Source organism: Eleutherodactylus coqui, chromosome 1 (assembly GCF_035609145.1).
Source record: "Eleutherodactylus coqui strain aEleCoq1 chromosome 1, aEleCoq1.hap1, whole genome shotgun sequence".
NCBI lineage: Eukaryota > Metazoa > Chordata > Amphibia > Anura > Eleutherodactylidae > Eleutherodactylus > Eleutherodactylus coqui.
This window is the reverse complement of record NC_089837.1, coordinates 432,670,031-432,686,010: the sequence shown is the minus strand read 5'-3', so window position 1 is coordinate 432,686,010 and position 15,980 is coordinate 432,670,031. Positions and strand designations below refer to the sequence as shown.

At 41.0% G+C, this 15,980-nt stretch overlaps 1 protein-coding gene across 2 annotated transcripts in view; it reads left to right on the top strand.

Moving 5' to 3' along the window:
* The window catches only part of LCP1 (lymphocyte cytosolic protein 1), a 45,143-nt gene that overhangs the window by 17,115 nt on the left and 12,048 nt on the right, over positions 1-15,980 (top strand). For both annotated transcript variants that reach the window (XM_066582070.1, XM_066582065.1), the window contains exons 4-8: positions 35-164; positions 9,363-9,495; positions 10,309-10,390; positions 14,502-14,667; positions 15,499-15,641. In XM_066582070.1, coding sequence (XP_066438167.1) covers positions 35-164; positions 9,363-9,495; positions 10,309-10,390; positions 14,502-14,667; positions 15,499-15,641 — 654 coding nt within the window. The remainder of the gene's footprint in view (positions 1-34; positions 165-9,362; positions 9,496-10,308; positions 10,391-14,501; positions 14,668-15,498; positions 15,642-15,980) is intronic.

Genomic DNA, 15,980 nt, shown 5'->3' with positions numbered 1-15,980 from the left:
GATTTACAACATTTTGTTTTTCTCTTTTTTGTAGATTATTCATGACCTTAAAAGCTCAGATGTGGCCAAAACATTCAGAAAAGCCATAAACAAGAAAGAAGGTATTTGTGCAATTGGCGGTACATCTGAGCAGTCGAGTGTGGGCACCCAGCATTCCTATTCAGGTAGGCAAAGTTCACTGATTTAAAATTTTACTCATTTTAAAATTTTTACTGAATGATACGGTTGGGAAGTAGATTATATTCTGTCATCTAGAAACATATAACAGATACATATATTTATAATTGGTGACTTAACCCCTTTAATGGCACGCCCGGAAAATTTTTGGGGCTGCAGCACTGACCATGAAGTTAAACCCCGGAAGATGTCCGTGGACAACTCTAGTGCTGAAATGCTGGCCAAGACACACAGTTATTGTGCCACTGTACACATTTGCCACTTCGAAATACCTCAGGAAAATCTCCAGGGCTTCCTGCGCTGACATGGTAATAATAAACCTGCCACTGAAGGGGTTAAACGACATCCTTTCCTACATGAAAACACACCCAGGAGATTATCTATCTATCTATCTATCTATCTGTGTGCCCAGAGCTATAACAAGGCTTTACCTCGTCATCAGACATGTTCCTTTAGAAAAAAGGGCATCATCAGAGTATTGGGGCTAGAGCTCCATCTCTAGTCCTGTTCCCCTGATGGCACCATGTTTTCTGGTGAAACATGTTTAGGGCTATGATTTCTTTTAATTAGGCAGGTTATTTCCAAGTAGTTGTCATGTTAGAACTCCCGCTGCAGACAGGGAATTTTATATCCCAGCCTCTAACACTCTATTGATATACATGCAATTTTTCCCTTACATGGAAACACAGGTGTGGAACATGGGATCTATTTTCCCCCCTCTAGACACCACAGTGGGTTTAGCTGTGTTAATAAGGAATACAGGCTACTTGGGACCCTGTGTTTTTAAATGAGCTCTTAGTTATAGTGCTTTTACTTCATTTTCAATAAAGGTTATATTTTATAAATCAGGTATGTAGCTTTAGGGCTTTTTGTGCCTGCTATAGGCATTTGTTTTGCATCTATAAATCTTTATTGCCCTGCACTTTCCCTACGGTTTAGTTTATTATATTATAGGATGTCCAACCTGTCACCAAGATGACACGGATAGAATCTAGTGCATACAAGGTCATAATGATTTCAAGCAGAGGTTAAAAACACATGTAAAACCACATACAGAGCCTTGTGTGGCACAGAGTGTTAAGACAGCAGAAATGCAGTCTTAAGCTCTTGCTCATGACTTGAAGGTTGCAAGTTCAATTCCTGCATGGTTCATGTAGCTGGCTCAAGCTTGACTCAGCCTTCCATACTTCTAAGGTCAGTAGAATGAGTACCCAGCTTGGTGAAGGGTAATAAATAAATTAACTGAAAGCGCTGCAGAATAAGTTGGTGCTATGCAAATAACAAGATTTATTTTTTATGTGAGGCTCAAAACACACTGCTGTATACGCAAATACGCTCGGCAGTATTGAGCGTAGTTGCATCTGAATGAGGGAGATTTCTTCTCCCTCGTCTGCAGTTCAAACTCCACGCCAAAAAGAGGTGGGAAGACTTGTGCGGCCTGATCCTCCCCGCACGATGTATTCCCTACGAGCGGGAAAGATAGGGCACGTCCTATATTTTCTCAGCTGTAGTATTCACGGCCTAGAAATCCCAGAAGTGAAAATGAAACCACTAAACTCCCACAGAGATCAGTGGTTTTGTTTTGTCCCCTTATACGGCCATGATTATCACGGCTGTGTAAGGCTAGAAAAACACGTCCATGCGTTTAAGCCCTTATGGCAGAGATCCTTAAACACTTCTCTTGTGATGTAGCAAATAGAGAAAGTCCACCTCTACTCAGTCAGCAGACATCCCCTCATTCTGGTTTCAACTACATAATGCACTTAATGGGGTTATCTGAATTGTTATTTTAAGTTAAAAAGCTCTTCCTAGTGCAGTAACATAACTAAAGTTGCTTTTAGATGCCCATGAGGTTGTTTTAGCAGTACGTTCCTGTGCTTATACACAGGAATGATTATCACTGGTGAATGGAAGCGGAGTGGCCAGAGATCGTTCCAGTCCGCCCACTTCCATTCACAGTAAGCAGGCAGCCTTTCAAGTGAATGCCTGCCGGTTTACACGGTTGTGTATTTAAAGGGGTTCTGTCAGCAAAATAAAAAAAATTATACCCACCTGCATCCTGCCCTGCATCCCTGTAGAGTCTAAACTGTGGAAAGAGAAGAATTAATACACCAAAGCAAACTCACCTAATCCCATTGTACCCCCTTGAGGGGTCGGCTCCTGCGCACCCGTGCACGGTCATGCCGACCTGGCCGCGTCTAACTTCTGGCGTCCACGGAGAGTCGACGGCAAGTGTGCAAGCTTGTTGGGAAGGGGGACGCATGTGCACTCGCCGTCAACTCTCCGAGGACGGCAGAGGTTAGACACGGCAAGGCCAATCAGTGAATTGTGACGTGTCGACCACTGACCCGGGCAGCAGTATGAGGGTTAAAATTCTAGGTGCAACACCAATCGGGCCCACCCCACCTGCCCCGCTGCCGGCGGTAAGAAGAGACACCACACACAGGAGTCTGGTCTAGCTCCTCACACGGGAGAAAAAACTGCGCGCTTTATTACAGATTACATGAGATCTTATACCCTCTGCCCTCTCACCACTAGGGGGTGATGGGCTCATAACCATATATGGGCAGTCCGGATTTGCGGACTGAGACAGTGAAAAACATATAACAGTCATGTACATTTGAACATCTTGATATCTTGTTCCAGCGCTTCTGGGAAATCGGCCAAGTACATGCGGCCTTGTCTGGTTCCGTATCTTCTCTGAATTTCTTAGAACATCTCTCTCAGCCTTGGCATATCTGATGTAAGGCGAAGTATTAAAGTTTTTTCTCATTTGGAATTGAATAAAACTTGCATATAGGTATAAAACCATAAAAAACACATATGGCAATATATATATATACCCTCACAAACCCCCCTAAAAAACTTAATATGGAGATCAAGCATCAGACCTTGCACTTTTCCTCGGTCGTCTCTCCCTTGCGTCAGGGTTTCTCCACTGCCCGTAAGTCCCTACTCCTAAAAGGGAAGGGATCCCTACCTCACCTCAGAAGGAGGCCATGGATTCCCTGGGCTTATTTCCGGGCCTCCATACCCTCTATCTGTACAAGTTAACAGCCCACAGGGTGTGCCCTCGCCGGAACCTAAGGTCTTCTGCACTTTCCCTAGGCAAATGGGAAGTCCACTGACAGTCCATCTTATGAGACTGAGGCGGACACAGTACTAGTCCATCTCTCCATTCTTCTGGTAACGTACGTGGTTGGCATTATCGGAACTGGCTCTTCATCTTTTTCAAACAAGGGAAATTTTGGTCACATTGTCCAGTCCCTTACTCATATTCTTTGATCAAAGGGAAAATACACATACATGAAATTACATACCCAACCTCTTTCTGCTAAAACCATCTCCACGGCCACTCTATTTTGGAACGCCATGGATGCAGTGGGCCCTAACTGGTCCGCTAAACCTTGCAAAGCATCTCTGGTGTAGTTTACAAACCTCTGCTGATTGTAAAAGATATAATTCATCTAATCTACATTATTATTAACAGTGACAATAGCAAATAAGGACTCAAAACCTGCTTTAACCTGATCTCTAGAATTAAATTCATCTGGCACCCCCCTTGGCACTCCTATTGATACATGTGGGTCAAAGTTACCATCTTGAACGTTAACTTCTCTCTTAGCACGATGCGGTGTTGGATTCTCACCCTCAGTGTAGGCTTCATATTGCACATTCGATTGTATTAATTTGTTCTGAAACAGGGGGCTAGTGTACAGTAGTCAAAGGTGTGTGTTAGAGGAATTGTACCACATTATAGCATGTAAAGGATATGCAGGATCATGAGTTCTTTGCAGTGCGAAGTGTGGATCCAAGTGGGCTTTCCTTCAAGCTTTACTGCAGTTGGCGTGGTGAGCAACATCTGGTAAGGACATTCAAACTGGGTTTCTCGCTCAAACTTTTTCACATAGACCCTGTCACCTGGTTTCAGATTGTGACACTCATCTGTAGGACCTGGGAGAAAAGCAGAGACTACAGAATACATTATTGACAATTCCTTGGAGAGGCCTATGACAAAATTAACAAGAAAATCATTCCCCAAACTCTGCTACTGTGGCATGTATCCTCCTGGAAAAAAGAAAAACTAATAGAAGACACTCAATTCAAAATTTTACCCATTTCCTTCATTGCCTTTTGTATCTACTTTCCCACTACTCCGTGGATGGTAGGGTGTGTGAAAAGCCTGGAATATACCCAAAACAGACATGATGTGTTGCATTATTTCACCTGTGAAGTGTGTACCTTTGTTTGACTCAATCACTTCCGGTGCCCCATATCTGCGGATTACCTCATTCATGAGCTTCTGTGCGGTTACCTGCTTATTTACTTTGGTAACAGAGTAGGTCTCCAACCTGAAAAACATCAACATCAACAAGCACGTATTCATGCTTCCCAACAAGTGGGAACTGAGTGTAGCCAATTTGCAATCCCTGAAATGGGTAGAGTGGTCTAGGCAAGTGTGATGTGGCAAATTTTACTTCTGCCCTGTTGCTTTACGGCAAAGATCATGCAAAATTGGACAAATGATGCAGCAGCTACAGAAAACCAAGGAGCCACCCGTCGTCGTTCAAGCATCGACATCATTACTGCTTTGAGAGGTGCGTCTTTCCGTGCGTCTTTCCGTGCGTCAGCTGGGCCATCATGAGGCACAGGGACTATGGTAAGCAAGTTCTGTTGACTGTTCACCATACGCCGTCCCTTTTTTAGTCCATTTGTAGTTTTAGTCAAAGTTCAAAGTTATAATCAAAGTCCAAGATTTTTATCAAAGTCCAAGTTCAAATCAAAGTCCAAAATTATTATCAAAGTCCAAGTGTAGTCAAAGTCCAAAATTATTGTTAAATTCTTCTTTTCTTCTTTCTTCCACGGCTTAAGGGCCGCTGCTTTTGCTGTGTGGTCTGTGATGGCGTTGCCTCTCGCTTCTCTGGTGTAGGAATTGGTGTGAGCTTTCCACTTTGTCAGGTAGAAGTAGGGTCTCCATGAGACTCTGCACCATTGCATCATTCTTAATTGGCTGTCCTGCTGTGGTAAAAAACTGTCTGGCCTTCTATGTTGGGCCGTAATCATGAGCTATGCCAAATGCATACCGGGAGTCAGTGTAAATGTTTGCCGTCTTACCTGTGGCCACTCCACACGCCTCCGTGAGTGCTTTTAATTCCGCTTCTTGTACTGCGACATGCGGAGACATTCTGCTTTTTAGGACATCTTGTTGTGTAACCACCGTATATCCAGTGTGGAGTCGTCAATCACCCTGGTACCATCTATAAAAAACAACTCAAAATATGCATTATTAACAAGGGCTTTGAGTAACTTTTTAAAACTTAAATTTTCTTATTGCATCACTGCTAGACAATCAGGCTGGTATTTTATTTCAAAAAGATCAGAACCTTGTTGCAAAAAATTTAAAAATTTAAAAATGACTTGCAAAAAATTTAAAAATGGCTGATTTGCAATACCTAAAATGGCTGACTTGCAATACCTAGATCACCTATGCCTTCTCCTCCCCACCCCTTTAAACCAGGGTACGCAATTGGAACAATAGTAGCCGGGTTTAAGTTATTACAACATTGTAAAAAGATTTGATGGATGCAGATAAGGCCTGTAAAATGTTAACACCAATAGCAGAAACATGAGTTACACCGGGGAAGAATAATCTACAAAACATCTACTAATATTGGAAATGTGATATCCCTTTAAGTGAATTCATTATTAGTCTGGTCCTGCCTGCAATTTCTTATCAAATCTCAGACAGGAGAAAAAAAACAAAACAGGAAAAAAAAACTAGCTGCTCAAAATTCTCCCCCCTCCCTTGTGCAGGAGGGATGAAACATTATTACGTACTATTACATCATATAGCTCCACCCCTTCGATATTGGCACATTGCGTCCGTCTTCTCAACTTAATTTTAGCTTAACCGTCTACACGTCCACATCTCAACCAAGCAAAGTCCCATGCATGGGGTAGGACTTTTACCCCCAGTCAATTTCCACATCACACATTCCACCACAGCCCGAACACGGGTCACTAACTCACATCCATCCATGCGCTCAAGTCTGCTCCGTCGCCCCCCTTTAAAGGTGTACCAGTCCATACAGATGCATGGACAAAAAAAGTTTGACAAACATACATACATCAGCTGAAAAACACCGAGGTGAGTGCTATAATTTTTATAAAGTACATAATTCTATTGAGATGAGATTGTGAATGAGCGCTATCTTTGACAAATTATGTGAAAAAGTTTGCTGAGTGACTGAAATATTCTATATTTCTTATCTACTGAAGCTATTATATGCTGTATTAAACACTAAAATATTTAGTTTCTGTGACCCTGAATTTGGAGTGAATTCTGAAAGCCCCCACCCTTTTTTAAAACAAACCTCTTATCTCTCCGCGACTATGAAACACAAACTGATTTGTTTTAGCTTAAACTATTGAAAAAACATTTTGAAATCATAATTAACACATATGCTGGGACCTTGCAACATTCATTTTCAACCCCTGTATAAGTAAGAATATACATTAGAAATTACTATATTTCCCTGCCTACTAAGACAGTATAACTAATTAAATTCATTTCAATTCATTGCAAGCAAGCCAAGATATTAACCAAGGATGTTATTACATTTTCTCTCTCGCTGTTATCTTCCTGACCTTGGAGACTAAACACAAGTTAGCAGCTATATGTCAACAGACTCTTCTCCCCTAAAAGCAATCTCAGCTAACTATTTGCACTACAGTATATATATATATATATATATATATATATATATATATATACACACATATATCCACCTAGTATGGATTATACATATTATCTATTATCTATCTTGTATTATACACTTTTTTTCTTTCTTTGCCAACAAATCACGTGCATTGTACTTCTCTCCCCTACCTAACTGCCAATATAACCTTCAATAGACACTCTCCTGACGCCCTCTTGATCACTTACTGTACTTTTCAACATTTCACTTACGGACACTTTCTTAAACAAATAATGTGTACATACGTAACTTTCTCTGACTGTCTCTCTCTCTCTTCTAGCAAACCTTGATCTTCCAAGGCACCTCTCGGTCCTAAAGACCTCCTCCCAGACACCATTTTGTAATCTACCGTGCGGGTCGGTGTCACACATTTTCATTAGAGTTTTCTTACATTCTACAAATTCATCCACACGGCGGCAGCCCTTGAGGGGCTCTGTCTTCTTTAATAAGATCTTACGCATATTAGAACAAAAACAACAATGATAATAACACGCTCCACAGAATGTATCCTTCTTAATTCCAAATTGTCAGGCCCTTATATACTGGCAAGGCAACCGAAGGTCTCTTCTTCTTATGGAACCAGCCCCATAAAAATGCATCTCTCTGAAATCAAATCGCTAGCCCCATATATAAGGCAAAACAACCGAGATTCCCTATTTCTATGAGACTTCTCACAAAATGCATCCCTCTCAGCATGCGTCTCTCTTAATTTTCAAATTGTTAGCCCCTTAAATACTGGACAAACAACCGAGGGTCCCTTTTCTTGTGAGACTAAATACAACGAACAACCTTCACTATCGTTAAAACACTACGGACTTCAAAGTACAAATAAACTACAGACTAATTTCTGGGTGAGCCATTGGTGCGCATATCACGGTCAGTGGTCCATGACGGCAAACCCGGAGCCCACACGAGTTACCGTGTAGAACTCTTAACCCAACCCGTCCGGTCACAAACCACAGATAGTCCATCCTGCTGCAAGACTCGCAGTGTAAAACACAACATAAATATATGTTTGTCTTACCTGGAGTTCTAAGTGAGTTGATCAGGCTCGGTTTGCAGCAGGACGGTTTCTCAGTGGCGTGGATCCGGGTGAATTGCGCTGTAAGCTCCGATTTTACCGCCCCAGTTGGTTGCGCCATTTATGAGGGTTAAAATTCTAAGTGCAACACCAATCGGGCCCACCCCACCTGCCCCGCTGCCGGCGGTAAGAAGAGACACCACACACAGGAGTCTGGTCTAGCTCCTCACACGGGAGAAAAAACTGCGCGCTTTATTACAGATTACATGAGATCTTATACCCTCTGCCCTCTCACCACTAGGGGGTGATGGGCTCATAACCATATATGGGCAGTCCGGATTTGCGGACTGAGACAGTGAAAAACATATAACAGTCATGTACATTTGAACATCTTGATATCTTGTTCCAGCGCTTCTGGGAAATCGGCCAAGTACATGCGGCCTTGTCTGGTTCCGTATCTTCTCTGAATTTCTTAGAACATCTCTCTCAGCCTTGGCATATCTGATGTAAGGCGAAGTATTAAAGTTTTTTCTCATTTGGAATTGAATAAAACTTGCATATAGGTATAAAACCATAAAAAACACATATGGCAATATATATATATACCCTCACAGCAGGACTTGCCGTCCGGCAGTGGTCGGAGCAGGGGCAGAAGCTGGAACTTTACCAGCTTCTGCCCTGTGATTGGATGGCTGCCGGAGAGAGAGAGGAGAAGACCAGCAGGTTCCCGGTGACCGGCCCCGTAAGGCACAGGGGAGTATGAATTTTTTTTTCCTGACAGAACTCCTTTAATTACTAACTGTCATATACTTACTTCTCCCAGCCCCTTACTGTGTCCTGTGCCACTGCTCGGTGCTCCACTCCTGTTGTTTGTTTACTGGCTGCAGTCCTGCTTGTCGATGGCTGAGCTCTGTCATTGCCTGCAACAGCCTGTGGCATCCTGTAGACATGACTTCACAGGAAAGACCCACAGTGGCACAGCTCACAATGGGGAGCAGGGATAGGCGAGTATATGCCACTTAGTTATGTTACTGCATGGGAACCGGAGTTGTAGCACAAAAAAACCCAGTCAGACAACCCTTTTCAGATGTGGTAAGTAAGGAAAGAAGCACATTTTTAAAAATTAAAACTAATTTAGACCACCTTTATGCTGTTGTCTGTCAGGGAAACATAAGGTATCGACTGGCATACTGGTTACAGCAATATGTCTGTCTATGTATCTGTAAACTAGTTTGTCAGAAATTTACATTTTATCAGTAGCAGCACACATAGAAGACTACAGGAAGTACTGGTGCATATTCAAGTCAACAGAAAGGTGGTGACAGATTCCCTTTAAGACACTGGAATATTAATCTAAGCACAAATAATGAAAAGCTGAAGTTAGTATTTTCATTTCTCCATTATAGAAGAGGAAAAGTATGCTTTTGTAAACTGGATTAATAAGGCATTAGAGAAGGATCCGGACTGCAAGCATGTCATTCCCATGAACCCAGACACGGATGACCTCTTCAAAGCAGTAGGTGACGGGATTGTCCTCTGGTAAGTCTATTTTGTTTAAAATGAAAATGTTTGGTACCGTGTTAGCTAGTAGAGCAAAGAGAAACCAAGTAATCTTGTAGATATGATACCTTTTAATGGCTAACAAAAATACATGATGTAATAGCGAGCTTGCGAACCTCTGGTATTTATCTAGTGCAAATTAATTACCCCATGTTCATGCCCTCCCATGTGATCATGTGTATGTATTAAATATGTCTTTAGATTTGTTCCATTATGCCTGAGGAAGGACCCTGAGAGGTTCGAAAGCTTGCTATAACACCAAGTATTTTTGTTAGCTATTAAAAGGTATCATATCTACCAGATTACTTGGTTTCTCTTACTGAGAACAATCACACTCTATTTTGTTTGTTATGCAATAGAACTTACTAATGAAAACATGTGCAAATTAGGCTGCTTTCTTACATGGCGGAAAAATGTGCCACTGACAAATCTGCCTAAATCTATAACTCGTACATGAAGATCTTGATGTGGATTTGCAGCAATATTGCTGTGAATTTGTAAAGGGTAAGATCTTCAGCATTTCTGTGGCAAAACCACATCAAAATCCACATATTCATTTTGATGTGGAATTGTCCTTGGTGGACTTTTCCCTAAGTGGAGGTGCTGACCATTACTTTCAGCACAGTAACTTCCAAATATTTGTCACTGATATTTTCAGTATGGAAAAACTGAAGGCTAAGTAATTACTACCTTTTGTAATATTCTATATGTGCGTGGGTCAATTGCAGATTTCCAGATTATTTACCATTAATGGGATGGAACATTCTAATAGTTTATATATGTCTTTTGCAGCAAAATGATCAACCTCTCAGTTCCAGACACAATTGATGAACGAGCCATCAACAAAAAGAAGCTTACTCCCTTCACTATCCAGGTAGGTTGGATAGACTCCACTAACCTTTGTATTCATATGGTGGCAAAGTGATAGTATAATGTCCATTATTATAATCAAATAATGGACAATAATTCTGATTCTGGGGTACATCTGTTTGCACATTATGGGATGCTCTCACTGTCTGCTAACATTTCACTGCATTGTGAATTGTGCAGCTTGACATTTTATTACTCAAATCAATAGTACTTTTAAGGCTACATTCACACTTGTGCTTTTGTGTTTAGTGTTGTTTGATTTCATCACAAGACGGATCCGTTCAGCTAGGGGATTCCCCTTTCCTGCTCTCAAAATTAAGCAGGAAAATGGAACCCTTCAAGCAGATGTGAAAGTAGCCTTAGGGCTTGTTCACACAAGCGTATGCGTACAACGCTGTGAGTCTCCTGCAGCATTGTACACATTACAGCTCATACGCTCTGCCAGCTGAGACCATGTAGGGCTGCGTATGGCACTTTGCATGCCCAGGAATAACACAATCACGGACAAGCATAGTGTGATTTTTCTTTTTTTTTTTTTTGTAATTCACTGCTCTGTTCAGAACAGAGATACGTATAGAAATGCTTCCCATATTCAATGCATGTGTTGGACAGCGTTTCATACACAGCCTATAGAAGGGCTGCAAAGGATACGCAGAGAAAATGACTTTCATTGCCTCCATTCACCGCGTGTTATGCACGGAATATACATGTGCAGAATATGCGGTGACAATACACCCATGTGAATGAGCCCTTACTCTGATTCAAACTCTATATAATTAACTATACTATGTTATATTCAAGTCTGTAGCTATATAATATACTAGCTGATATACCCGGCTTCGCCCGAGTTAATTTGGTACTGGTGTTTATCTAGTGTTCACACGGAAAATCTTATGAAGTCGTGGTTACTTTAGAGATACCGGAAAAACATGTTCACCATTTTGCATAGTTCTCTGCGTTACCCAGGAAACACCACGGGGAGGTAACCATGCAACGTTTCCTTTATATAAAATGACATCAGGAAGTGAGAGAATTAAATTCCATATGTAAAATTTGGACGCTAATTCTTTTGCACTTAGAATTGAATAATCGAGTTGGGACCCATTAATTTTTGCTATTTATGACATAATCAATGCCCGTGCCAAATTTCAAGTTTCTATGACATCGGGAAGTGAGAGAATTAGATTTCGTACGTAAAATGTGGACGCTAATTCTTTTGCGCTTACAATTGAATAATCGAGTCGGGACCCATTAACTTTTCCTATTTATGACATAATCAATGCCCATTCAAAATTTCATGTTTCTATGACACCAAGAAGTGAGAGAATTAGATTTCGTACGTAAAATTGGGACGATAGTTCTTTTGCGCTAGAATTGAATAATCGAGTTGGGACCCATTAACTTTTCCTATTTATGACATATTTAATGCTTATGGCAAATTTCATGTTTCTATGACATTGGGAAGTGAGAGATTTAGATTATGTAAAATTTCGACACTAATTCTTTTACACTTAGAATTAAATAATTGAGTTGGGACCCATTAACTTTTCCTATTTATGACATAATCAATGCTCGTGCCAAATTTCACGTTTCTATGACACCGGAAAGTGAGAAAATTACATTCCGTATGTAAAATTTGGACGCTAATTCTTTTGCGCATAGAATTGAATAATCAAGTTGGGACCCATTAGCTTTTCCTATTTATGACATAATCAATGCTCGTGCCAAATTTTACGTTTCTATGACACCGGAAAGTGAGAAAATTACATTCCGTGCGTAAAATTTGGACGCTAATTATTTTGCGCATAGAATTGAATAATCGAGTTGGGACCCATTAGCTTTTCCTGTTTATGACATAATCAATGCTCGTGCCAAATTTCACGTTTCTATGACACCGGAAAGTGAGAAAACTACATTCCGTACGTAAAATTTGGACGCTAATTCTTTTGCGCATAGAATTGAATAATCGAGTTGGGACCCATTAGCTTTTCCTATTTATGCCATAATCAATGCTCGTGCCAAATTTTACGTTTCTATGACACCGGAAAGTGAGAAAATTACATTCTGTGCGTAAAATTTGGACGCTAATTCCTTTGTGCATAGAATTGAATAATCGAGTTGGGACCCATTAGCTTTTTTATGTTTATGACATAATCAATGTTCGTGCCAAATTTCACGTTTCCATGACACCGGAAAGTGAGAAAAATACATTCCGTATGTAAAAGTTGGACGCTAATTCTTTTGCGCATAGAATTGAATAATCGAGTTGGGACCCATTAGCTTTTCCTATTTATGACCTAATCAATGCTTCTGCCAAATTTCACGTTTCTATGACACCGGAAAGTGAGAAAATTACATTCCGTACGTAAAATTTGGACGCTAATTCTTTTGCGCTTAGAATTGAATAATCGAGTTGGGACCCATTAGCTTTTCCTATTTATGGCATAATCAATGCTCGTGCCAAATTTTACATTTCTATGACACCGGAAAGTGAGAAAATTACATTCCGTACGTAAGATTTGGACGCTAATTCTTTTGCGCATAGAATTAAATAATCGAGTTGGGACCCATTAGCTTTTCCTATTCATGACATAATAAATGCTCGTGCCAAATTTCCCGTTTCTATGACACCGGAAAGTGAGAAAATTACATTCCGTACGTAAAATTTAGACGCTAATTATTTTGCGCATATAATCGACTAATCGAGTTGGGACCCATTAGCTTTTCCTATTTATGACATAATCAATGCTCGTGCCAAATTTCCCGTTTCTATGACACCGGAAAGTGAGAAAATTACATTCCGTGCTTAAAATTTGGACGCTAATTCTTTTGCGCATAGAATTGAATAATCGAGTTGGGACCCATCAGCTTTTCCTATTTATGACATAATCAATGGTCGTGCCAAATTTCACGTTTCTATGACACCGGAAAGTGAGAAAACTACATTCCGTACGTAAAATTTGGACGCTAATTCTTTTGCGCATAGAATTGAATAATCGAGTTGGGACCCATTAGCTTTTCCTATTTATGCCATAATCAATGCTCGTGCCAAATTTTACGTTTCTATGACACCGGAAAGTGAGAAAATTACATTCTGTGCGTAAAATTTGGACGCTAATTCCTTTGTGCATAGAATTGAATAATCGAGTTGGGACCCATTAGCTTTTTTATGTTTATGACATAATCAATGTTCGTGCCAAATTTCACGTTTCCATGACACCGGAAAGTGAGAAAAATACATTCCGTACGTAAAAGTTGGACGCTAATTCTTTTGCGCATAGAATTGAATAATCGAGTTGGGACCCATTAGCTTTTCCTATTTATGACCTAATCAATGCTTCTGCCAAATTTCACGTTTCTATGACACCGGAATGTGAGAAAATTACATTCCGTACGTAAAATTTAGACGCTAATTATTTTGTGCATATAATCGACTAATCGAGTTGGGACCCATTAGCTTTTCCTATTTATGACATAATCAATGCTCGTGCCAAATTTTACGTTTCTATGACACCGGAAAGTGAGAAAATTACATTCCGTGCGTAAAATTTGGACGCTAATTCTTTTGCGCATAGAATTGAATAATCGAGTTGGGACCCATTAGCTTTTCCTGTTTATGACATAATCAATGCTCGTGCCAAATTTTAAGTTTCTATGACATTGGGAAGTGAGAGATTTAGATTATGTACATTAAATTTCGACGCTAATTCTTTTGCGCTAGAATTGAATAATCGAGTTGGGACCCAATTACTTTTCCTATTTTGGAGATAATCTATGCTTGTGCCAAAATTCATGTTTCTACGACATTGGGAAGTTGGAGAACTTTTGGCGAGTCAGTCAGTGAGTCAGTCAGTCAGTGAGTGAGTGAGTCAGTCAGTCAGTGAGTCAGTGAGTCAGTCAGTCAGTCAGTCAGTGAGTCAGTCAGTCAGTGAGTCAGTCAGTCAGTGAGTCAGTCAGTGAGTCAGTCAGTGAGTCAGTGAGGGCTTTCGTCTTTATATATATAGATCACCATCATAAATATAGATGTGTTTTTAACATAAGCAATATTAACAGCATGAGCTGCTCTTTAAACAATTATGTGCTTCATTTAATATTTTGTTATATTTGTGCTGCAGGAAAATTTGAATTTAGCTCTGAATTCAGCATCAGCCATTGGCTGTCATGTAGTGAACATTGGCGCAGAAGACCTAAAGGAAGGAAAGCCATACTTGGTGTTGGGACTTCTATGGCAAGTTATCAAGATTGGGCTGTTTGCAGACATTGAGCTGAGCAGGAATGAAGGTACTGGCTTCTAGTTTTAGCAATAAGAGAAGATTGAGATTGCATTGTGATTTCATTTCAATGTCATTATAAGTATATCATTTTACATTTTCAATTTGGCTTGCAGTCTAGTTTGTTATGTCACTGGGGGAATTATAGGGAAGTTAAGTTTACTAAGTATAGAACTTACATCCCCGAATTCTACGGGTCACCTACTTTCAGCCCATAAATTTAGCTTATAGGGATAAAAGTAGGTGACAGAGTTTCTTTAAAGGGGTTGTCTCACGCCGAAACAGTTTTCAATAGGCCCCCCGTTCGGCGCGAGACAAACCCAAGGGATGGGTTAAAAAAAAAAAAGTTTATTACTTACCCGAATCCCCGCGCTGCGGCGACTTCTTTCTTCCTTTACCAAGATGGCCACCGGGATCTTCACCCACGATGCACCGCGGGTCTTCTCCCATGGTGCACCGTGGGCTCTGTGCGCTCCATTGCCGATTCCAGCCTCCTGATTGGCTGGAATCGGCACACGTGACGGGGCGGAGCTACGAGGACCAGCTCTCCGGCACGAGCGGCCCCATTCACCACGGAGAATACCGCACAGCGCAAGCGCGTCTAAAATCGCCAGAAGACAGCGAATTTAGACGGATCCATGGCGACGGGGACGCTAGCAACGGAGCAGGTAAGTGAATAACTTCTGTATGGCTCATAATTAATGCACGATGTATATTACAAAGTGCATTAATATGGCCATACAGAAGTGCTGAACCCCACTTGATTTCACGAGACAACCCCTTTAAGTGTTCTAGAGTATCTTCATTCTGTGCTAATAACAATCTTCCCTGTTCTGTGCAGCTTTGATAGCCTTGTTAAGGGATGGAGAGAGCTTAGAAGATCTCATGAAGCTTTCCCCCGAGGAGCTGCTCCTGAGGTGGGCTAACTACCACCTGGAGAATGCTGGGTGCAGCAAAATTAACAACTTCAGTTCAGATATCAAGGTATGTTCCGTATGGAAGTCATGCAGACGAAGGCTGCTTAGAAAGAAATGTAAAGCATAAGCATACAAAAAGGACTCAGCAATATAAAGCTAGCCTACAGAGCTACCCGAGAGGGCCTTAACAGCGAGTAGCATCCGGGAAGCTTACTGACTCACCTCAGGCTGTTCGGAATCAACTTCCTTTTTGTGCTCTGCACTGGTCATAGAGAAAAGTGCAGAGCAGGAAATAAAGACATATAATAGCTATACAGTCCTCTAGATTTGTGGGCTGTACCTGAAGATCCCCGTTTTTCACCCTTTAACCCCCCTAATTGGCGTATAGTCTACGCTGCAGGGAACC